The sequence below is a fragment of the Equus quagga genome, chromosome 9 (genome assembly GCF_021613505.1).
Source record: "Equus quagga isolate Etosha38 chromosome 9, UCLA_HA_Equagga_1.0, whole genome shotgun sequence".
Lineage (NCBI taxonomy): Eukaryota > Metazoa > Chordata > Mammalia > Perissodactyla > Equidae > Equus > Equus quagga.
Genome location: NC_060275.1, coordinates 71,169,765 through 71,195,015, shown reverse-complemented (window position 1 = coordinate 71,195,015; position 25,251 = coordinate 71,169,765). Strand labels below are relative to the sequence as shown.

Sequence of the window (25,251 nt, the reverse complement as noted above, 5' to 3'; positions counted from 1 at the left end):
AAAGGTGAGTTAAGTCTGGATGCGAATACATTTACCTCAGTGACGAATACATAAAGTACTTGACTTAAATCTTGAGTGGTGGAGGATTGTTGGAGTGGGTTGGCCTGAAGACTGCATTGGTTGCCTTAGGCAGGAATGAATTGAGTTGGGTAGGATGAGAAACAGATAGGGTCTTATTTTTCTTTTTGCAACTTTAATTAGCCTGACTACTTTGGTTAATAATAATATAAATAGTTTCAAGTTCTAAATGCAAATATAATTTATCATCATAGTTTTTGGTTAATAGCACACATATGTATGTTTAACCATTATCAAGGTTAATTTGTTGCTATATATAAAAGATTTTTTTATTTTAGTGATGAATATTTGTGAAATTACTAATTAAATAGTGCATTAAAATGGCTTTAAAATTCTTGATTAGTTGAATGATTAAGGTTAAATGAGATATGTAATTAGATGATTAGACATTAAGTCCGATCTTTGCCATTTGCCAGGTCTACGATTATGATTCCTTGATCTCTTTTGTAAAGTAAATTACTGTTATTGCACACGGCATATATGATATCTTTCAAGTGATCTCTCTTCTTTTTCAGTGTGAAAATTTTAATATTTTAAAGGATTGAACATTTATGTTGTATATTAGATAGATATTTAGTTTGGGTCTTTTTTTTCTTGCTGAAGACAATTGTAGACTTTAATTGAAAATAATTATGGACAGATTGACAAAATGATCATCCATAAGGATAGGATATTTTGGCATCTAAAAAGATGGAGTCGTCTTATGGAAAAATTGCTTTCATCTGTGCTGTCTAGTTCCTTTCTAGTATAGGCCTGCTTAGATTGAACTGAATCTAGTAGGGCTTGTAACAGTATATGCTCTTTTGCATATAAAATATGTCAAATTTTGTTTGTAAAATCTTTTGTCTGGAAAATCACAGTGTTGCCTAGCCTAAAATAGTCCAGTAAGTCCTTAATTTTAGTTGCATTTTATCTGATTGTTTCTAAGACTGTTGTGAAGTTTTTAGTGATTTAAATGCCAGGGACTCACATTAGGAAAGGTTGAAGTGGTTACAAAATTTGGAGTCTTGAGAATTGGGGCTTTTATAAAGGGATTTTGCCTATTGATGATGATACAATGGTTGAACATCTTTGGGTTAAATCAACCGTTTGCACATTTCACTCAGATTAAGAATTCATTTAGCGGCCAGCCTCACGGCCAAGTGGTTAAATTCACGTGCTCTGCTTCAGCAGCCCAGGATTTCGCTGTTTCGGACCCTGAGTGCACGCATGCACCACTCATCAGGCCACCTTGAGACAGCATCCCCACATGCCACAACTAGAAGGACTCACAACTAAAAATACACAACTATGTACTGGGGGGCTTTGGGGAGAAAAAGGAAAAATAAAATCTTAAAAAAAAAAGCGCGTTTATTTAAATTTCAAATTTTGGCAAATAAGGTTATAGACCTGCCTAGATTGCCTCAGTCTTTGCAGACAAATCACCATGAAAGTACTAAATTTTGCTATTTCATGTCTTAATGATCCTTAGCAACAAAAATTTTTGCCTTGATTATGTAAGATTATGTAAAGATGTAAGAAAGAAATTTTAAATGAAAATGAGAAAAACCAACTGTTTATTAGTCCAATTGTTTTTCTTTTTATCTTGCAGCAACGCACCTCTTGCTTTTTCTTCCAAAGTATGTTATGTTAAGTTTCGTGACCCATCAAGTGTTGGCGTGGCCCAGCATCTAACTAACACGGTTTTTATTGACAGAGCTCTGATAGTTGTTCCTTGTGCAGAAGGTTGGTATCTCACATGTTTTTTTCTATTATTTAAATCTCTGTCCTGTCTGTCACCGCCTTTGGCTTTCCTAGAAATTGGCAAGTAGATAGTACTGGGGCAGGGGGCGGGGGAGGGGGAGGTAGTAAGAATGAAATTTGGAGAAGGAAAGAATTTGTACCTAATAATGAAATATATTAAAATGGTTAATTTATTACTTATGTATGTTTGAGATTTTATAGCTAAACATTTAAAAATTCATAAATTAATTGACTTTACTGGTTTGCTTTGGCTTTCTGTAGTCAATCTGCGAGTTGTAAAGCTTTTTGAATTTAAAAAATGTATTAAGTTGGTAGGGGAAATTATTTTAAATGTTAGGATACAATATTAATCATATTACATAAACAAAAATAGTGTATACATTTTGCCAAATTGGGGTTAAGTGATATAAGAAAAATTTTCATGATTTAAGATTTAAAGTATCCTCTTAAGGTAATTTACCTTAGTTGTTACTCAGACCATTATTTCATATTCAGTGTAATTGTTTGCTATGCAACTGGAATTTTCTTTTTTCTTTCACTGGCTTTTTTTGAGTGAGGGGGGCAGTTGAAGAAAAATCACGGAAAGCAATTTTCCAAAGCCTGAGTCAAGGAAATAGTTGTTGAAGATGGGAACAAGGCTAAAGGCCTTATAGTTTTTTGTTAAATTTTATGGCTTGGCCTGCTTTAAGAGCTAATTATTAGTAGTATTTATTTTGTTAGTAGCTTCTTTTACAGAGCTACTCACATATAATAGGCTGTGCTGAATTTGACAGTTCTGGTGTGTAATTAACTTTTATTCGGAGCACTGACTATGGCATGTGTACATGGATTTTAGAATTGGGTTATTATAGTTTCACTGTCTTTAATATATATTTTCACTGGTGGATGGGGTAACTGCCACATAAAAAATTTATCTGAAACAATTTAATGAGCTTTCATATGTAATGTTTTAAAACATCTTTTAGAAACCAGGCTAACATTAAAATAACTTAATATATGTTTGCTACACTCTCAAGGCTTTGTGCTTATTTCAGGATGCCTATTCTGGGATGTCAGAAACATTACAGTCAGATACAGCGAGTACCATTCTGTTATTTTTGAAGTCGCAGAGTAGGACATTCTGGATTTTTTCAGATAAATTGAAAGTATTTTTCCCATGCTTGGGGGTTAGAGTAGGGTAGGGGGAATAAAAATGTATTAAAGTTAATTATTTGCTAAAACTATGCTTATCTACTGATGGGTAAGAGGACAATGAGCCCAAAATTGGAGAGCAAGGTGAGAAAAGAGCTGGTTATGGTTTAGTTCTGCATACCAAGTTCATATCAATTTCGTACCAAGTAAACTGCATGGGAAAAAAGAAATCAGGTAGAAAGTTTATTAAAGGGGAATACTAGTTATATCAGAAAATTATGCCACCAGCAGCACAGGATCTTGTGTTATGTTAGCTCATTACTGAATTGTAAGAAAGAATTTTATCAGTGTTGCTTTGTTGGAACCTTGCTATATTCCCATAGAGTTTGTCACATATGTGAGAAGCCCTGACAGTGATTTGTCGTAAATATTCAAGGTTATGGGCATGTAGAGGTTCCTCTTTTTTGTTTGTTTTACTTGATAGAGATGAGTAAATATACATGTATTATAATAGCTTTTGAATATTTTAATATTACCATTTTGAGTCAAAGTTTCACTATTTTTGAACATGAAAATTTAAGCATATTTTTACTGCAGTTTAGTTATAGGTATTTTAGAACACTAACCTATAAAGTAATTGGTATCAGAAAAACATTCATATATACGTTTTTTCATTAAACTAAATACAACAGAGATGAGTTTATAGACCCTGAAGAATGTCACGGTGAGCATTTAAAGATCTGATTATGCACTCTAAGCAAAGTAATACTGTATTATTGTACTAAAAAAGATAGCAAGTGAGTTTTAAATAAACCAAAGGAAAGAGTTCCAGTGGAGTAAGTTCTGTAAGAGGAGATGTTCTGTGGTGCTATGAGCAGACTTCTGTTTACTTCACTGCTTGCATTCTCTCCTTGATATTATAGAAACAGCAGTATGAAAAAAATGAGAAAACCATAGAAACAATTTTAAGAAAAGTTTTTTCAGTTTCTTTCAATTTGCTGGGTTTTTTAATGCAGACAGATTGAGAGGTTCCTAAGCTGTATAAGTAATGTTTGATGTGTAGTAGTTTTATACATGTTAAGCATTAGCTGTTGTTAATAAAACATGCCATTTCAAAATAAAATATACTTGCATTATACTCATTCAAAGATGACCTCTTTTTGTTGTTGCGTGCATCTCAGATTTCTTTTTATAAATGTTAACACTTAGAAAAAGATAAGGTCGAACATAACAAGGGTGTCAGCCTAATCATCAGTCGTAACTTTATGTCCACATTTTCTGGTAGATGGATTTTGACTATTAATTTGGTTTTGTATGTTTTCTCTATGTGATATTTGTGCATTATTAGATGACTAGACTGGCCAAGGCAGACCTGTTACACTTGCCTGAGTTAGGCATTGTTTGCCATGCCACTAAACCTGCCGTCAAGTGAAACCTTCATTGGGGAAATGAGATCGGAGTCTGAACCGCAGAAGATGGACGCCCTGTCTCTGTTTTTTATTGTTTTACTTTAATTTCGTTTTATTTATTTTGTCCCTTTTTTTGTTTTTGTTTTGTTTTTGTTTTGTTAAATCTCTTTCACTTTAACTTGTGAGCTGGTTTCCAGTTCTTTCTAAATGGTATTCCATTAAGGGTTCATAACATTGCCTTACAGATTATATTGGGAGATGATTAGCAGAGCTCAACCTTAAGATAAAATCAGTTTTCACAGTAAATTGGGATACAGTGTCACGAAGCTCAATGTGAGTCTTAACTGGTGTTTATAGACTGATAAGAACATTTTGTTTTTGAAACACTAAAACACTGATCAGATTCTTAGGAACACTTTTGGTCTCAGTGCAACATTTTTGCAGTTTTTCTTCCAGGTCTACATCTCTCATGAAAACCAACTGGTAGCTTTTAGTTTTTGTCCTTCCCCCTAGAATTTTAGGCATAGAAAATCATCAAGGAAAATAAGTACATTTTTAATAAAAATCTGAGGGTAGAGGACAAAAGGAGACTTTCACTTTTATGATAGTTATTCATTATAGAAAATAATTTATTTCCTTGACTTATAAAGACTTTGTTTCCTATGTGGGGAATGGATATTTGAGAAACTGTTGAATATTTACTTTAGTGTGTGTTTCTCTTGAATTTTTTGTTGAAAAATTTTTATAGTTACTAGCTTTTAAATGGATTCTGAGATTAGGATCACTAGTTTAATACTGTGAGAGATGTTGTTTTCCCTCTCAGTTGTCTTTGAGGAGTATAGTTTGGGAAAAATGCTAAAATGCTTATTTGTTTTATGCTTTTATACACTCTGATAGTATTTGGAGGGTAAATTTGATAGAATTCTATCTTGGACATTAAGTGATGGAACTGTTTTCTTTAAGTATTTTTAATGGTAATTAGAATGAGAAAACTATATTGCTTACAGTTAGACTTGATATTTATAATAGTTTGTTATTACTGTTAGAAGCAGTGAGAGTCAGACAATTTTACTGATAGTTTTTTTAAGCCAAAAGTGAAAGACTTTATAATATTAAGTAATCAACTTTTGGCACATGTTGAATACCCTTTTTGTTTGTGTAGTTTTTCTGCACTGTATTATATGGATTGTTTTGCTTATTTAATTGACAGGTAATGTTAAATTGGGGACATTATTAGATTGGAACTCCTAATTTGCTTTTTAGGTGCATAAATTAGGGTAGTGAAGCATAGAGTTTGTATCTCATGACCTCAGTTGGTTTTTCAAGATGTGTTCAGGTTTTACAAACATTTTAAGAATAATACCTATTTATCATAAAACATGTCTGATAGCAGTGTAAATAGTTTAGTATATGTGTGGGTATACAGATACATGTGTTAATACTAGTAACTAATAAATATAAGACAAATTATTGTTTTTCTCATGTCTTCAGTAAGGCCTACTTAGCTTTTATTTGTCTTTATGCATGTTGAAAAATCTGTGCTTATGCAGAATTTACACTGAAATAATAAAATAACTTTGTTTTTGAAATTAGTAAATTAAGGAAGTGTGGACTTAGATGTTGCAAAGCTTAGAAAAAAGTAGGCATTTGCTAAAGCTAATAAAATGTAATTTTTCTCTTCCTATAATAAGATGTAACCATTATTTAAAGCAAGTTTTCAGATCGTCTTGAATTCCATCCATGTTTAAAGATATATTCAGATAATATTGTTTAGAGATTTATTCCTGCACATCTGGTTGTTTTAAATCAAATTTTTACTGCTAAAACCTAGTGCAATACTTTTGAAAATTTACTCCATAAGCTACTTTCAATTTAGCGTGATTTTGTACGCTGTGTTTTAAATTACTTTTGAAGAATTCATATGGAAATATGTAGCCAACTAGCACGTAATTATGAGTAGTTCTTTTAAAATAGCTATATGTAGTCAACTTTTTAATATTTTTTTCTGACGGGGAAGAGAGAGGACCAGGAAAAATGCATGAAAGTTGCAGTCCTTATCAAAATTAATTGCTTGGAATTCAGTAATTAAGTCTGGCAAATTGATGTACTTATTTCAGAGTAAATTTTTCATTTTTTAGTCGTAGGGATTTTTTCTTCTTAGCGTCTAAGATTATTTGAGTGTTATTGTCATTATTGTTATTAGGCAATTGAGATGTTTATAAGCAAGACGTTTAGGTGTTAGCCACTGTTCTTCAGATAAGTATACATAAATTGATGCTAAAAGTCAGTAGTTTAAGAAGTTTCCTGAGAGTAGGGAACTTTTTTTGTAAGTCATTCTCAAAAATTTTAAGTTTCCCAAGGCACATTTGGAACTGGATTTAGGCATCTCCAGTGTTGGTGAGATGCCTTATTAATTGAATGGGTACAGGCTTCCTTTTAAATTGAAGCTAATTACAAGCAGTGGGCCTTTGTTTTTTTCTGTCTACTTGAAATTGAATGGAGTCTGATGGAAGGGTATCAAAATGGTTCGCATCACAAGTAGGTAGTTCAGTAACAGGATAGGGGCACTCAGTAAGGAACAAATTTCAATTCGCACATATTTGTTTTTTCTTTTTCTTTTTTTTGACTAATTTGGTTATTTGCCATTTCTGGGGATTAAACTTTAAAAAATGTTCTTCTTTTCTGTATCTGATGTTCTGTGTGCTATTAGTGATGCAGCCAACACGAACGGTTGTCATGTGTAACACAACTTTCGATCACCGCGAAAACACCGTCCTGGGAAAGCGTCCATGCTTGATATCGTTTGGTTCATGAACATTAAGTTTCCAGTACAGGTGACCCATAGCTCAAAGTGTTAAATAATTGTCTACATTATTCAATTTTTAAAATAATATTCCATTAATGAGATTGTTAGTCTTTGAAGTTTTGCTCACTTTTGTTTTTCCTAGTAGAGCAGGATAAAAGGAAAGACTTAAGTTCTTATTTATTTCTTTATACGGATCTGATAGATTCATTTATTATTATTATTTTTTAAGTGCAAGGGTAATTGTAAAATCATAGTGTAAAGTTTGTGTGGTGTTTCTGCTTTCGGTAATGTTTGGAACTTGCCTCTGCAGGTAAAATCCCAGAGGAATCCAAAGCCCTCTCTTTATTGGCTCCTGCTCCAACCATGACAAGTCTGATGCCTGGTGCAGGCTTGCTCCCCATACCGACCCCCAATCCCTTGACTACAGTAAGTACTGTACACCCTCTTCTAAAAGGGGTGAATGTTCACTTGTGTAGTCAGTTGGAGAAAGAGCTTAGAAAATTATTTCCATTTTGAATCTTTCTTTTTTTTTAGTGGAGAGGATTTGAAATGTCTACTCAATTTTTTTTCCCCCATATTATCACTGACTTAAACTGCCTTTTGGAATTACTTCTGAAGTAGTTGGGGATTCACTTAAATTTGACAACTAAAATAGTTTATTCATTAGGTAATCAGTTATTGGAACTGCGTTTTAGATAGCATGGGGAATTGGAGAATCTAGGTAACTATATTTCCCAGTTCATGAGGACTAAATACATTTAAAAAATGTGAAATGATCCACAATCTTGGTAGTAGGAAAAAATATCTCACAGAAGCGTTTGTCTGATGTTGAGAAAAAGTAACAAGGTAAAAACATGGCAAAAATATTTTTTCATTAACTGTGTGGAATTAAGTAGTAATTTAATGCCTCCCTTTTGGTTTCCAAGTGGGATCAAAATAGATTTTGCTGTTACTGGGCTCTTGTTTTGTATATAAAAGATTCTGGTCATGTTTATTTTAAAAGAAGGGTCATTTTTCTTCAAAAAGTTAACTCAAGAAGGGTTATTTTTCTTCAAAAATAAACCCAAGACAAAATGCAAAACTCACCTTAATTGAAAGTTGTATCTATCTTTGTAGTACTGGATTCTTAGGGAGTGAACTAGTAAACTTTATGATCGTAATTAATTTATCCAAGTTATAAAAGTAGTTTGTGAGACTTTGAAGTACAAAATTTTAGCTCTTGTAATTTTTACATGACATTCTGCCAGAAATCTGCATTGTGATCGTGAGAAAATGCTTTTTAATTGAACATCTGATCATTTGAATTGGGCTTTCTACAAATTTTATTTTGAGTTTATTTTGGTATATCTTAACATAGTAATTCCTGGATCACCACTTTTTCTGCCCCTTCCAGAGAGAATATTATCTTGCTGTCTTGAAAATTTTTAGGGGTTGTTGAACAACAATATAAAGTTTTTGTTATTTAATTTCTTGCTGTGAGGGGAGATGGTTTCCTCTTAATTCAGCTATACATATCTATTATTATAAAACTTAATTTATGAAGAGTAATGTCAGTTAGAAAACAGGGGAAAGGTGGCCCATTGTCATTTGGCTCTTGGCTACCTCTCTGACCTGTTTTCCTACCTGCTTCCCTGGATTGGTTTTGTTGTTTCTTGGGCATGCCAAGCAGATTTGTGCTTAAGGCTTTTGTACTTATTTATCTTCTGCCTGGAACGTTTCTTTTCCAGACATTAAAAAGGTTCACTCTTTCATAATATTTCTGCTTGAAAGTCACATCTTCAGGGAGGTCAGAGTTTCTGTGTCAGAAGGCAGAAGTGTTATATCTGGAGTCTAGGTCATCTTTAACCCATCAGTGACTGAAAGGGCAACTAAGTGCTTAGGTCCCTCAGACCAGTCTAGAAAACAGACTCATCTGCAGAAGGGTAATTGTACTGTTAGAGAGCAGCCACATCCAATGGAACTTTCTGCTGTGAGCGAAATAATCTATATCTGTACTATCAAGTATGGTAGCCACTAGCAACATGTGGCTGTTGAGCACTTGAAATATAGCTGGTGTGACTAAGACACTGAATTTTAATAATTAAAATTCAAATAGCCGTGTGATCAGTGAGTACCATATTAAATAGCACAGGTATAGAAGAATGATAGAGTGAAAAGAAGAGAGAGACAGGAAAAAGTGTCTAAAAAAGAACTGAGTGATCTTTAAATTTGAAAAACAAAGGGGTTGGATTAGACGATTGGGAAGACCCATTCTGGATCTGCAGTTATATGTCCCCGTGGAGAAATTTGCAAGTTACAGGGATTGACAGCTGGGAATACCTGGAAATGCTTCAAATTCATGCAAAACTAACAAGACTCATATTTCTGATTTAACTCAACTGTATATAATAATTCTCTTGCATAGTGAAAAAATTTAAGGTCTGACCCTCATTCATCTGTGTACCTTAGACCATAGAGGGTGAAGTGGGGGGAAAAGGAGTATGATTACAGCGGCAACACGTGGAGGGAGGCTAGGCTCAGGGTGGGAGCCTTCACTCAGACGTCACTCATCTGTCTTGCACTAAGATATTTTCTACAACTTTATGATAACTTGAAATAGTGAGCCACAAATCTAAGATCTGTTAGTAGCAAGATACCACAGATGATAATAAATACTGTGAAGGAATAAAACAGTGATGTGGTAGAGAGTAAATGAGACTTTATATAAAGTCTAGGAAAGTCTCTTGGAAGGGATGATTGACCTGATGCTTAAAGGATTCAGCTGGCAGAAACTGGAAGAAGAGCTTTCTAGGCAGAAGGAATGCCAAGTGAAAAGTGCTAATGTGGGAAGAACTTGTGTGTTTGAGGTGCAGAGTGGTAGGCAGTGTGGTTGAAGCTTGGAGAGTAAGGGGGAGGAGAGTATGTGTTTTGAGATTGGAGGGCTAGACAGGGCACTGATTATGTAGTTCATCTTAGGCCATGGAAAGGAGTTTGAGTTTTATTCTAAAGGTAATTAGAAGCCATTGATGGGTTTTAAGCAAGGATAAGACGTGATCTGACATGTTTTAGAAAGATCACACAGTGGTTGCTATGACAAGCCTAAGTGATAGTCGTTTCGTAAAACTTGTGTTTTCACCTTTTGGAAGTTGTTGTTACTTAACAGTTGTTAAATCTTAGTAGTTTTGCAACAATATATAGTCACTGCTCAAAATTTTCTTAACTCTCATAAATGGCAGTGAAAATTGCAGGGTTTTTTTTGCTTGAAAGGTCTTTTTAATTCTGCAAAGTTTTCCATTTTCAAATTCTGATATCTTCTATCTTTTCTAGTTTAAATTCACATTAAAAACATGTTCCTTAGTGCTTGAACTGAAAACTCAATTTAGTAAGATTATGAAAGATCATTCAGATTTTTGTCCTTTTCCTACCATAGTATAAATAACCGTTTAATATTTTAGGTGTCTTTTCTTAGGTAAACTTTGTCCCTGGTTCAATTTTAGTCTTGCATGGTAGTACCTTGCTTTTACCACTTGGTAGTTGAGTAGCTTTGGGAAAATTATTTAATTTCTTTAAGTCTTTTTCTTTATCTGTGGAATTGGCATAATAGTAATACCTGTCTCTTAGGGTTGATATGAGGATTAAGTTAATAAGTCATCAAAAGTTTGGTGCTATGATTATTACCTGTTAGTAACTCACATACACAATCAGTGTCATTGAATGCCCAAGGTACAGTCGATTCTCATTATTTGTGAATTCTGTATTTTTTAATTTACCTACTAGCTAAAATTTATTTGAAACCTCAAAATCAATAATTGTGGTGTTTTTGCAGTCATTCATTGACACATGTAGAATGATGAAAAATTTGAGGTGCTTGATGTGTCTGCTCCCAGATGAGGTCAGAAGAGCAACACTCTGCCTTCTTGTTTTAGCTCTCATGCTGTAAATAAGTCTTTTTTGTGGTCTCTTTAGTGTCGTGTTTTTCACATTTTTGTGCTTTTTTGGGGTGATTTTGCTGTTTAAATTAGCCCCATGCCTACTACTAAAGTGTCATCAGTGTTCCTGAGGGCTGAAAGGCTGTGATTTGCCTTACAGAGAAAATACACGTGTTTGATAAAATTCATTCAGGCATGAGTTGATAGTGCCACTGGCCATGAGTTCAATGTTAATAAAATTAACAATTTATATTAAATAAGGTGTCTTTACACTGAAGTACACATTAAAACAAGGTTGTGTATTTATTTGTTGATGAAAATGTTGTGACTAGAGGCTCGCAGACAACTAGCACTGTATTTTCCCTAGGAGCGTTGACTCAATATTTGATAATTCAGTGTTTGTGGTAACTTTAAAGGACATAACTACTGCGAATAACGAGAATTGACTTTTTTTAGTGCTGAGTTTAAAAGTGTTAAAATACCCAGATAGTGAAGAAATAGGTTGTATTTCTAATTGCATTTAGAACTACTGTGACCTCACTCTGAGTAATCTAGACATATACCCAGCTTAAAGTTGGGAGTCCCTAGTCTCTTCCCATTCTTGTTGAGTTGATTAATTCTTTTCACAATTAGAGAATGGTAATTTTTGGTAGCAGTGGAAGATATGTGCTCTGTTTTTTATTTTGTTTTTCTTTTCTAGCTGGGTGTTTCCCTTAGTAGTTTGGGGGCTATACCGGCAGCAGCACTAGATCCCAACATCGCAACACTTGGAGAGATCCCACAGCCGCCGCTCATGGGAAATGTGGACCCTTCCAAGATCGACGAGATTAGGAGAACAGTCTATGTTGGCAATTTGAATTCCCAGGTAACTAATTTAAGAAGAAACAGTGGTAGGACCTCTTACTCTTTTCTCCTTCTTAAAAATCCTATTGGTTGATACAGTAATATTTACTTGTTTTTTTAAAAACAATATACTTTATTAAAATGTTACTTTGTTTCTTCAGACAACAACAGCTGATCAGCTACTTGAATTTTTTAAACAAGTTGGAGAAGTGAAGTTTGTGCGGATGGCAGGTGATGAGACTCAGCCAACTCGGTTTGCTTTTGTGGAATTTGCAGACCAAAATTCTGTACCAAGGGCCCTTGCTTTTAATGGAGTTATGTTTGGAGACAGGCCACTGAAGTAAGAAACCCTAAACAAAGAAATTTTAATAATTTTGAAAAAATTTAAAGTATTTTTGATATAATTAAGGCTTTTTTTTTTCTTTTTAATAGTATTTGGCAATTTGTGGAAAGGAAGACTTTGTGTTAAGTATAAATGAAATACACGAGATACTTCCCATTTTAGCCTTTAAACTAAAGTTGTATTTGAAGACATCTTATTTTTTATTTTATAAGGTCTAATTTTATGTTAATGTTATTTATATACCCTATGTAACGATTGTAGGTCTTTTTCCATTAGCTCTAACAAGTCAGGTTGGTTGTGCATTTATGACTAGACTAATGGACAATTTAACAAATGGGTTGAACTTATAGTAACACAGTAAGAAGAATTTTGGTAAATCCAGAATCCCAGGAAGAAAATAATATTAACTACCCACGAATGTTTTAAATCATACATTTTGAGTTTTAAGGTTTGCTCACATCCTTGTTTGCAAAATGAAAAATTGATGTAGCCTTTCAAATACTAGAGACCAGAAATTCTATTCTGTGTAGATTATTGAGGCAACAGTTTTGTCTGAATTTCATAGGTTAGTTATATAGTTGATCAGGATTCTGCTATTAAAGGACAAATAACTGTTCTTAGTGATTTCCTGTCTTAATATGGGAGGGGTAAAGTGAGGCACAGAATTCCTTTATGTGCATCAGAGAAACCACCCTTGCCCAGTATGGGAAGAGTTTTATCAGATGCCTCCCACATTTGAAGCTGTGTCTGACTCAGCATGATCCAGTATTGTTTAAAATGGTGCACATAATACACAGCTTCCCCTTCATCCTCCCAGGTGCAGAAGTTATCAGCAAAATCTTATAATCTAAGAATAGAACTGATTCATTTTAATATTGGTATCAACATTTTAATTTATTGCATTTCAAAGCTGTGTGGAAAAGGACTTGTCCTGGTCTGTTCAAGTTAAAGAAGTCAGCTAGGGTTCAGTTTTTCTTTTTTTTCCCCTTGCTTTTGGCTTTGTTAGCAAGAGATGATGGCAGGTAGGAATGAGATTGATTATGTTTTGGTTATTCTGTATTTAGCTATATCATTGTTAATGTGCTTTCAAGATGTCCTCAGCTTTATAAATGTGTGTATCATATAAACAGTTGTTTCATGTTTTGTAAAATATGGTGTGTATTTGTGATATGCCAATATTTTTAATTTAGAATAAATCACTCCAACAATGCAATAGTAAAACCCCCTGAGATGACACCTCAGGCTGCAGCTAAGGAGTTAGAAGAAGTAATGAAGCGAGTACGAGAGGCTCAGTCCTTTATCTCAGCAGCTATTGAACCAGGTAAGGCCATGGTGTTATTACATAGGTCATAGTTTAAGATCATAGAGTCTTAGGACTGGAAGGAACTTTAGAAATTATCTTGTTTAGTCCCTTCATTTTACCAACAAGAAGACTGAGGCTCAAGAAGAGTAAGTGACTTAGCAGTGTCAAAGGTCAAAGAACTACTTAGCCAAAATATTGTCTTTTCCCATGATGCTGAGTTGAGGCACATTAGCCTGAGTTAGTTGGTTCTTTGTATTTTAATAGCAAAGTTAGTGTTCAAAACTGATTGCTTAAAGCAAAGTATAAATATTGTTGTGAGGCTAAAAACAGGAATAAATATATTTAAAATGTTATGATTAAGCAGATTCACTTTCCTTCAAGGCTTTAATTTTAAAAATAGAAAAGAGAGCTCATGATTTAGGAAAAATTCAGAGACTTTGTTTTAGCAAGGTAAAGGAACACCTATTCAAACTTTTGCATTGCTAACTAAGATTTAAAAATCGAATCTAAAAATGTCTACGTGATTTACATTTGAGCAAATTTTCTAAATTAGCACTCAGAATTTAAGCTTCAATTCTAGCAAAATAAATGAAGAAAGGATTTAAAATCACTGTCATAGGAATTACAGACATGTTATAATCGTACGTTATGGCAGCAACAAAATACTACGAACAGCTGTTTATAATCATCTGGTTTATATGTACTGCTGCAGGGTGGCTGCACTCAACGAGTTTATGCAATGACTTTCTTGGATGTTTCTGAAGGATAATTGCACAGGAGGAGGATGTACAGAGAGTAGGCCCCTTGCACTATATGTGGTACATTCCACTTGTGCCTGATTATTAACTGGGATCTTTAATTGTTCTGAGCTTACACTGCAAAGTGGTTTTTTCCTCCCAGAGTCTGGAAAGAGCAATGAAAGAAAAGGCGGTCGATCTCGTTCCCACACTCGTTCAAAATCCAGGTCTAGCTCAAAATCCCATTCTAGAAGGAAAAGGTCACAGTCAAAACACAGGTGAGAGTTTCTATCGTATTTTAAATTTTTTAAGTTTTCTATTTAAAATAAAGATTTTCTGCATTTTTGTCTAAATATAGGAATTTAGAAATTTCAGTGGAGTTTACCAGGAGATATGGTTACAAGTAAATATTGCTTTAATTAGTTATAGTTAAGAATGGAATTTTATCTAATTAATATATAATTTTTATTCAACTAATTTTCAGTTTTAGAAGTTGATTTTCTATCTTAAGATGCTCTATTCCTGATTTTTCTAAGAGTGAACTAGTCTATACAGAACTGGTAGAAACTTTTCTCCATATTGAGGACAGGGACCATATGTATGGTGATGCTGAAAATCTTGCTGAAGTTGCAGCTGTTTTGCTTTCCCATAGTCTACGCAGGGCTGGGGAGTACCACTCCCAGATCTTGGTTTCAGGTAATTATCTATCTCCAGACCATGAGTCTAATGGAGTACCTTAAGTCCTTGGTACTCTCGGTGATAAGAGCCTCCTCCACCCACGTTGGGTCCTGAAACACAGGAGTAACTTGGAGGTTTGCCTCCAACTGTTGTTTTGTGCTCAGGCTCTCTTTCTGTTTTATCTTATTTTTGAGCATAGCTGTCATTTTAATTTTCTTTTTTTTTAACTTCATGTTGTGTTTGGTACCTCAAAATATAAAGTTGCAACACCATCTTGATTGGAAGTGCCCTGAGAATCATGTCTTAAGTGATAAGTTTTGTTGTCTTCTTTAAGATGTGGAGGGGGCTGTTATTGAAATGTGAAAATGTGTATAGTGGATCCTAATTACTTGTTATATGTACACACATATTTATACTTATGTCTAAAGAGAAGAGATAGAGCAAAGTGTGTGTGCATAGTGTGGAGGTATTAGAGAAGGAGGGTTTGAGAGGAGGGGAAAAAAGGAACCAGTGTGCTGTAGGGTGAACCTCATCAGCAAGCTCAGTTTAGTCTCTTTTTCTGGGATGATCAAGGATGTTGAAGCAATGAGATAGGAAAATAATGACATTCTTTCTTTGACTCTGGTAAACTATATTTCTAACTAGTTGCTGGTATATACTTCTCTATGATTCTTAGTTTGCACCATCTCTTGTGGAATATGGTTTTACTTTCTATCTCCATCCAAGGCCTTACAGTAAGACAAGTTCAGATCCAAGTGAAGGAAGTTGTTTCATGTACAAGGAATAAGGCAGTGCAACAGAAGCCAGAATTGGAGGAGGAAAGTGGTATAGAAACAGTGGTACTAGATTATGGATATTCCATAAGTTGACAGGATGTGGTGAAGGTAAAGGACATCAAGGAAATACAGAATTGAGCTGAAGAGTAATAACTTCTTTTCTGAGGGGAAAAAAGACCAATGACCTGAATCTCATTTTGTGTTGATTACAAGAGCCATACTCCAAATCTGATAACTTAGTGTTTGTCTAAGGCTGGAAAAAAGCAAAACTTGATGATTAATATCATTGTTTCCTTGATAATCTCTGTGAAGCTTTCTATATTAGGGCAAATAATTTTAACTATTAATTTTAAGGTCTTTGCTCTTATCATTTACATACATGTGGGTGTTTTCCCCTTCCAAGGGTTATTAGTGGGGGAAGGATTTTTCAGTCTAAAATGAAATTTGTTAATTATTGTTCTTATTCATGGGATACTTTCATGTAGGTCTATCTAACTATGTAGCATTAGAGATTACTTGTTCTTGGCATACACACACACACATATACAAATATATACACACATTCACATATATATATATCTTTTTTGTAAGCATATACTGTTTTTATACATGGTGTAGAGAAACACACATAGCCCTTACTAAGTTCATAAATACAAAAGAGGATGAATTCTGTTTAAAGGAAAAAAAAAATTCCATACCTAAAAACATTTGACTTAAGGATTTTGACATGGAAGGAACTCCCTTACTGCACCTCTCCAATAGGGGAGGGGGATGGCAGGCATTTCATGGCTTCTCCTCTCCGGCTAGTGGGGTCTGCCCTCAGCTCTGACTCTGACCCAGACCCACTAGACGTAGCAGGAGCGTGGGTTGTAGGAGCCCTTGCTCTTGAAGGCCTACCCTCTTATTCCTTCTCAGCCTTCTCAGATGCTTCTAGAGTTTCCCTGCATTCTTTCCCTATTCCTTCCCCTTCTTATGGCAAGAGGGAGGAAGGGGTTTCATGTCCTTGTGACTTTGGCTAGAACTGGGGAGTTATGTTTCCACTTTGTCCAAAGTTTTATGTTTTTTTTGTTTCATAGGGACAATGTTAGAAAAGATGGGTAGTACTATAACTATTATATTTTAAAGTTAAGTAACCTTTACAGACCAGCATAGGAACTGTAAGACATTTTATAATATTTTAATGGGAAACAACTGACTTACAAATGAACTTTGATGCAACATAATGGTAAGTTGCCGCTTATTTATAGTTTCATTTATAAATGCAATTTTGCACATTATGCTAAAATGAGAACTGCTAATGATACTCAAATCTTTATCTTTGTTTGGATTAGATTTGCTCTTGATTTGAAGCTTTTAGCATTCCTAATCAGAAAACTTGTGGGCGACTAGTGGGTGAGATTGAGACATAAAAATATTTAATGCCAAAATTAAAATATGATAATTACTCTTGGACAGTGACTTTCAAACTCTGAGGACGCACAGGGTAAGGCAGGAAGCCAAGTGATCAGTGGGTTTTTTTATTAATTTTTATTAGGGCTATGCTTAGTTTTTTAAAAGGAGTTTCTTTGCTTAATGAAGGTTGGAAAGCACTGTTTGAGGAAAACAAAGTTTATATTTTTTAGCAAGTTTAATTAAAACAAAAATCTTAAGACTTTTTATTAAGTACACAGAAGCAAAGGCCCTTCAAAATGTTACTGTATGTGGATGTCTGTAAATGGATTAAAATTGTTCCACGTTTTGCCTTAATACCTACTACTTGACCCTTGTCTCTTAGATTGTTAGTAATAAAGTTTTCAACAAACAATGAATTATCCTCTTAAAAATGTGGTATGAAGATAAATGTATAATTTTTGAAGCCGGATAATAGATGAGTGGTTTAGTTGAAAATTAGCTGTTGGAAAACAAATTTTAGCTAATTGAAAAATGTGTTTACAAAGCAAGATTTCATTATTTTTGAGGATTATCTGGAGATTTTTCTGGTTTCATAGCATACCACAAGCATTTAACTATTTGTATTTCTTTTATAGATACTTATTTTAATAATTCATTTAAACATGACTATCAAGATGAGTTTTAATTATATGAAGCATAGTTATGGAAGTTCATTTGACCTCCTTGGAATAAAGATAGATATAATTTAAAGTTTTCATTTATGTTAATTGTTAATAACGATGATGGAGAATAGTGCAAGTTAAGAGTTTTACATTTACTCTGTGCCAGAGACTGCTAGGCAGTTTTCTACGCATCATCTGATTTAATCCTCATGACAGCTCTAGGAGATGTAGGTGTGATTCTTACTGCACTTTATAGGTGAGGAAACTCATGCTTAGAGAGGTTAAGTGACTAGCCAGAGTTCTCAGAGCTAGTGTGTGGCAGAGCTGAGTGTCAGAGCCAGATTGTCTGACTCCAAAGCCGGTGAGTCTCATCACTTTGTTATTTAAATTGTGTACATTCAGTTTTGTTATATGAATAGTTCCTAGGATACCTCATTATGAAAAAATCATATAAGTAATTATTGCAGTGGGGAAAAGGAGCCTAGAGGATTTCAGAATTGGAATAACACTTATTTTTCCTGCAGGAATTCTGGTAATAAAGGTTTCTTTCAATAGCTATGTTTATATAGTTGTAAAATCAAGGCCTTACAAATCAACGTTTGATTATAAATGGCTTTAATTCACAAGTAATGACATTTATTTTCCTGTCACACACATTAGTGTGACATTAGTGTCACACTCATACCATCATTAGTATTGTGCTTCTTATACATTCTTGTTAATATCTATTATAATAAACAGCATACAGCCATTTATAGAAACTATCGAACCATACTACTACTACTCTCTGTCAAGATAAGTCAAAACCACAAGTAGTCATATTACATGCAAGTCAAGGGTTAAAGATGATTACATGGTATGAAAATTTGGACCATAGGAGGTCATCTATACTAATTGATACATTAGTGATTAGCACAAAAGAAAGCCACACCTGAAAATACAACTTAAGTCTAACATGGGAAATAAATTCTTTTTCTGTTTTCTCTTTGTGTTCTGGACAAGAACTATCTGATAAAGTTTCCAGTAAATTTATTTCAGATAATCTAACTGAAGCATTAAATGTAATAGAGAATTTTTAAATATTGATAAATATGTTGGGATAGGTTTTAAAATTCTCTTATATGAAGGACATGACATTTTTAAAAATTGAAATCTAAGTGTAAGTTTTGACATTGTAACAAATTTGATTTTCTTTAGGAGTAGATCCCATAATAGATCACGTTCAAGACAAAAAGACAGACGTAGGTCTAAGAGCCCACATAGAAAACGCTCTAAATCGAGGGAGAGACGGAAGTCAAGGAGTCGTTCGCGCTCACGGTGAGCTTTTGGGAAATTAAGGGTAATCTTTTCGTGGCTTCATTTGTTAGAAATCTCTTGTGGTTTAGGTTTTTAATGAGAGAAATTAAACTTTTTTCTGTTGGTTTCAGTAATGATTAATGTTGATGGCCATTGATTTGAATCTCATGACGTTTCCAAACTACTTAATTCAGCCTGGTAATTGTTTCATTTTGCATCTTTATGTACAGTTTCATTTTGCAGCTTTATGTACACCTGAGTTATATAGAAATTTGTAATGCCTTATAGATATTATAGGTTGTTGTGTATTGATAACTGTGGAGGAAGGAAAGAGAAGTCCTTTTGGGGAGTAGAATTATTTTAGTTGTGAATTTACTTATTTATTTTTGTTTTTTAAAGGGACAAGAGAAAAGACACCCGAGAAAAGATCAAGGAAAAGGAAAGAGTGAAAGAAAAAGATAGAGAAAAGGAAAGGGATAAAGAGAGAGACAGGGAAAAGGAACGTGAAAAAGAAAAGGAACGGGGTAAAAACAAAGATAAAGACCGGGAAAAGGACAAGGACCGGGATAAAGACAAGGAAAAGGACAGAGAGAGAGAGCGGGAAAAAGAGCATGAAAAGGAGCGAGACAAAGAGAAGGAAAAGGAACAGGACAAAGAAAAGGACCGAGAAAAGGACAGATCCAAAGAGATAGATGAGAAAAGAAAGAAGGATAAAAAATCCAGAACACCACCCAGAAGTTACAATGCATCAAGAAGATCTCGTAGTTCCAGCAGGTTTGATAATGCTTAAGATTTTTACCAAGGGGTTTACTGGTGATGAATGAGAACATAAATGTTAACTGAGGAGGAAAAGATACTCCATGCGGGTGGAATGAACACAATAATATCAGAACATTTCCGTCTAATTGCAGAGTAAACATTTCTCTAGCAGGATTGCCACAGTATTGCACCTGTGAGGAAGAAGAGATGATATTAGGCAAAATTATTTGGAAAGTTTTAACTATCTTTGTAATCCACTATTTTAACCTGGTGGCTACCACTGGTGCTTTTTTGGGAGAGTGGCATAGCGGGGGCAAATAGGTGAGGAAGATTGGCCCTGAGCTAACAGCTGTGCCAACCTGCCTGTTTTCAATGTCTGATGCCACCAGAGCATGGCTTGATGAGCAGTGCATAGGTCCGTGCCTGGGATCTAAACCTACGAACCCTGGGCAGCCAAAGTGGAGCATGCAAACGTAACCACTAAGCCACTGGGCCGGCCCCTGTATATATTTTTTTTAGTATAGAAGAATTGATCTCTTAGGCTTCTATATTTCTTTGTAATAGTGTGGTAAATTTTAGTGTGCAAAATGATTTCCAAACTTGCATGTTAGCCCTTTTTGTCATCTAAGTTAATATTTACTGCTGGATTTTGTTGAGTGCATGATATTTAACTTTTGTTTTTCTTTTATTTGTCAATTTAAGGTTTTGCTTTTTTAGGACTGTTCCCTCGATTTATTAATAGGTACACTGCCACCAGTTGGCGGCAGGTTGCCATGGTAACACCTGCAAAAATGAGGACCTTCCTTGATTCAAGATTAAACCTACATCCATTACTCCAGATGATACTGTGACTATAAATAAATTGAAATTTCTAATTTGTGTTAAACTATATTTTAAAAAATACTAAAAAATATATATACTTTAGCAAGCTTTAAAGATATTTTAAACATGATTTTTCATAGAAAATAATTTCTGAGACAAAGGGATGTGTATTTCCTGTTTTTTTAACCTTGTGATTTCATAGCTTATTCTTAATACTAGTTTTTGGTTAGGTAGTACAAGATAATTGCAAGCATTTATTGAGTGCTTTACTATATGCGGGATTTTATGTCTCAGCAGAGTTTTTCATGAACCTCATTTAATTTTCACAATACGCCTGTGAGAAGACTGATTATTACCACTGTTTTAAATCATTAGGAAACCGAAGCTTCGAGGAAATTTTCCATTTGCTCTGCACTTTAGTATAAAAAGTGTGGTGGCTCTTTCTCTTTTTAGGGATTGTTAAGTTTAATCGAGAATTCTCTAATCAATACTTGGTATCTGCTTCAAAAAACTGCCTCAGAAGCATAAAGTTGAAAACAACAGCGTAGGTTAAAATGGGCTTAAAATAAACAGATCACTGCCATATTTCAGCACAGTGAACCAAAAACTGAAGCATTAATTTAACCTCATTTGTGTTGGGTGTCAGTTGACCTTTGTGACAGCACTTTACTGCAAAGTGATTTCGTTGGTTTTGTGTTACACATTCCTTTGAGTTTGTGTGATCATTTAGACATTGCCCTTAACAACACCAAGTAATGTTCTGATTCCTTTCAAATTCAGTTGAATTTACTTTTTCTGACGACTTTGGAATGTTGGATTTTTTCATGGGCCATTTTAAGTGGCTTGATATTTAAGAAAGTTTAGACGTTCAGATTCAGTCCTAAATATATTCTTAAATAACCTCTGGGGCCTGGAAAATAAATGCTGACTAACGTTAGTTCCTAAAGGTCCAGCAGTTTGGAATGTTTCATGCTTTCAGAAAAGCTTAGTGTGAAGTTTCAATTTCTCATCTTTTAGCATTTTTCTGCTTTTCAAGTGCTCTGATTTGTTTAGTAAATTGGAAACATTTTAACTGCTCAGAAAAAGTCTACTTAATATTTTTATTTCCAACATTGTTTTCTAATAAAATTTTGATATTTGAAATACTTCTAATACTTAAAAAAGTTACTATCAATAAAGAGACCAAGAAGGGGAAGGAGAAAATATTTATTGAGCGCCTACTGTGTGCCTGGCACTATGCTTGATACTTTACAGATATTATTCTCATAACAGCACTGCAAGGCTTGAGTCATTGTCTCCATCTTCCGGTTGGAAAAATGAGACTCAGATTAAGTCATATGACCCAGTTGTGCAGCTGGTAAGGTGTGGAACTAAAATTTAAAGCTAAGTCTAACCAACTCCAGTTCTTTATACTACAGCCAACACCTTCTTTCTCAACTAATTCACATTCTAGATTGCCGTCTGTCCAGCCTTGGTTCTCATTATTGTCAACTGGTAGTTACTAGATGCCCACTTGTACATAATGCTTTGTGAACAAACAAGTGAAGAGTTATACTGATCAAGGTGGAATGATTTTGTGCAGACTTAAAGTCTGGGATACTCTGACATTCTCATGCTATGAAAACTTACAGAATGGCATTGATTGAATGGAACATCATTATCTTAATTTCCATCTTAGGAAGTAGAATTTTGGGGTGTCTTGGAAATAAAATTAGATAATGGAGGAGAGAGCCTTAGGTAGACTTGAATTGATTTGTGTTCTCAATGATCTTGAGCTTTTTTGTCCTTAACATCTACCACATATACCACATCTGAGCATTATCTGGTTTTTTATTTTATAAATGAAAAACAGAATGTTTCATTAACCTAGAATCAACTTACTGGAATGGTAAGGAGAACTTGAATTCTAGAGGATTTGGTTTTTTCAGCTATGTGGCCACTAATTATCAGAGTTCCTTATGAGATAGGTCATTGGATACATTAATCATTGATAAATATATTCTCATGCCTCATCTCCTGAATTATGGATATCTTGAATTTCATTGTTTCCAAGTTGACCACTCTTACAAATGAAGTGATTTAGAATATGCATCATTTGCTAATATGTGAAGCAGGATAGTTTTTAATTATAATAAACACTGTCAATCTATTTAGTAATTATTTTTTACTTTGTCATATTTAAATCTTAGGTTTTAACTATTCTCAAGCAACTTGTACACTAAATTTTAAATGAATAGAACAACAGTAATGAAATGGTAGGAGGTTGGAGGAGTAAAATGAACTAATGGAAATACTTTTGAGAGACATTCTAAATACTTGGGTCTTGGAAGTTCACATTTTGCAAGCAAATTTATCTTTCACTTCTTGAAAAGGGCCTATTATCTTGTTATAAAATAATCCACAATGGGGCAGTAAGGAGCTAGATGCATGACAAAGGCTCTGACAAGCAAAATATTTTTTAGATGCTGATGAACAACATATTTAACTTGAGAGAATCTGAAACATCCATTAATATTTTTTCTACTCACATTATTGTTCAAATCATATAAAAAGGTGGTCCTATGCCCTTTCTAATATGAAATCTTAGAAGATGTTTTCATCAGTCTGTGAAATTTATGGTTCATAATTTAACTTGCACTAAAATTAGTTAGCAGAACATACTTATAAAAGACATGAGTTTAAACTGGCCTCTAAAGAATACTATTCACTTGAAAGCATTAAGGATCCTTTTGCTTTTGTGTATTTGAATTGCTCTTTGTTTCAGTGACATGTCTTTGACTTTCAGGGAAAGGCGTAGGAGAAGGAGCAGGAGTTCTTCCAGGTCACCAAGAACATCAAAAACCATGAAAAGAAAGTCTTCTAGGTCTCCGTCCCCTAGGAGGTAGGTTGAAAGCATGTGCTAAAACTAAGGCGGGAGCAGGGAAAATATTCTCTCTTAAGTCTATTTTTTAAACTTTCTATTTTGAGTGAGTAACATGTAATACATTTGTATGGTTCAGAAATCACAGTAGCATAAAAAGTGGTACTTCGATAGGTCTTCCACTTTTGTGCCCATCTACTCTGTCCCCTTAAGTAAGGCTGTTAGTTTTTTGGAATCTTCTTCAGGTTTTGTATGTAGATAAAAGATGAAAATATATAATTTTTATTTTCATTTTTTTTTATAACTGCGTGGGCTTGCGTTGTTTCGCAATACCTTGGTTTATTTAACCAGCCTGCAGAATAGGTTTTCTTAATTTTCCTATTATAAATTACACAATGCTGTACTGAATAGCTTTGAAATTACATCAGTTTGTAGTGTGCAAGTATGTAGGAAAATTTTCCAGAAATAGTATTATTGGGTCAGAGGGTAAGTGTATTTGTAATTTTGAGAGATACTTCCTTATTCCCCTCCATGAGGACTGGCAGCAGCTTGCAGTTTAACCAGCTGAGTGTGAGAGTGCGTTTCCCCACAGCCACAACAATGTTATGAAAGTTGTGGTTTTTGTCCATCTGATAGTTGAGAAATGGTACCAGTATATAAAAATTTTTAGTTTCCTTTCTCTTAAGAATGAAGGTGACCATCTCTTCATATATTTAAAGGTAATTTGTATTTCCGTTTCTTTGAATTGTCTGTATACTTTGTCCATTTTTCTGTGGGGTCTGTTTTTTGAAAATTCTTTCCAGGAGCTCTTTTTGTATTAGGGAGATTATTTAGTGATTTGATTTCAAGGCTCGTTCCTACTTTGTCATTTCTTTTTAGGAATTGTTTATGAGACTTGATTTTACAAAGGTTTTTGACTTTTATATAATTTCTCAATTTTTTTCTTTTAAGACTTCTAGATTTTGAGTCATAAAGACTTTTTTAAGTCTTTCCTATTCCAGGGTTATGATAGAATTCCCCCATTGTTTTTTCTTGTACTTTTATGGTCTTCTTTTTGCATTTTAGTCTTTGATCCATTAGGAGTTTATGCTTATGTACAATGTGACATATGGTTCTGATTTTATTTTTTCAAATCCTCTCTGTGGCTTCAATACCATTTATTAAAAACTCAATTTTTCTTTTACTTTTTAAAAATTATTTTTATTATTGAGGTCATAACAGTTTATAACATTGTGAAATTTCAGTTGTATATTATTTGTCAGTCACCATATGTATGTGCCCCTTTACCACTTATCACTAATCTCTTCTCTTTGTCCATATATTTGTTTATCGTCCACATATGAGTGAAATCATATGGTGTTTAACTTTCTCTGTGTAGCTTATCTTGCTTAACATAATACCCTCCAGTTACATCCATGTTGTTGCAAATGGGACAATTTTGTCACTTTTTATGGCTGAGTAGTATTCCATTGTATCTTCTTTATCCAGTCATCAGTCGATGGGCTCTTGGGTTGCTTCCACTTCTTGGCTATTGTGAATAATGCTCCAGTGAACATAGGGGTGCATAAGTCTCCGAATTGTTGATTGCAAGTTCTTTGGGTAAATGCCTGTAGTGGGACAGCAGAGTCATATGGTATTTCTATTTTTCATTTTTTGAGAAATCTCCATACTGTTTTCCATAGTGGCTACATCAGTTGGCATTCCC

General features: G+C 34.1%; 1 protein-coding gene across 5 annotated transcripts in view; it reads left to right on the top strand.

Annotated features, from left to right (window-relative positions):
* Window positions 1–25,251, top strand: part of SREK1 (splicing regulatory glutamic acid and lysine rich protein 1) — a 44,080-nt gene that overhangs the window by 6,293 nt on the left and 12,536 nt on the right. For 2 of the 5 annotated variants that reach the window (XM_046671462.1, XM_046671461.1), the window contains exons 2-10: window positions 1,670–1,803; window positions 7,478–7,593; window positions 11,776–11,940; window positions 12,080–12,258; window positions 13,452–13,582; window positions 14,465–14,579; window positions 19,007–19,126; window positions 19,505–19,879; window positions 23,472–23,567. In XM_046671462.1, the coding sequence (XP_046527418.1) occupies window positions 1,670–1,803; window positions 7,478–7,593; window positions 11,776–11,940; window positions 12,080–12,258; window positions 13,452–13,582; window positions 14,465–14,579; window positions 19,007–19,126; window positions 19,505–19,879; window positions 23,472–23,567 (1,431 nt within the window). Of the gene's footprint in view, window positions 1–1,669; window positions 1,804–4,306; window positions 7,196–7,477; window positions 7,594–11,775; window positions 11,941–12,079; window positions 12,259–13,451; window positions 13,583–14,464; window positions 14,580–19,006; window positions 19,127–19,504; window positions 19,880–23,471; window positions 23,568–25,251 lie in introns of those variants that run through there. The other 3 variants (XM_046671464.1, XM_046671463.1, XM_046671465.1) reach the window with 3 other exon arrangements.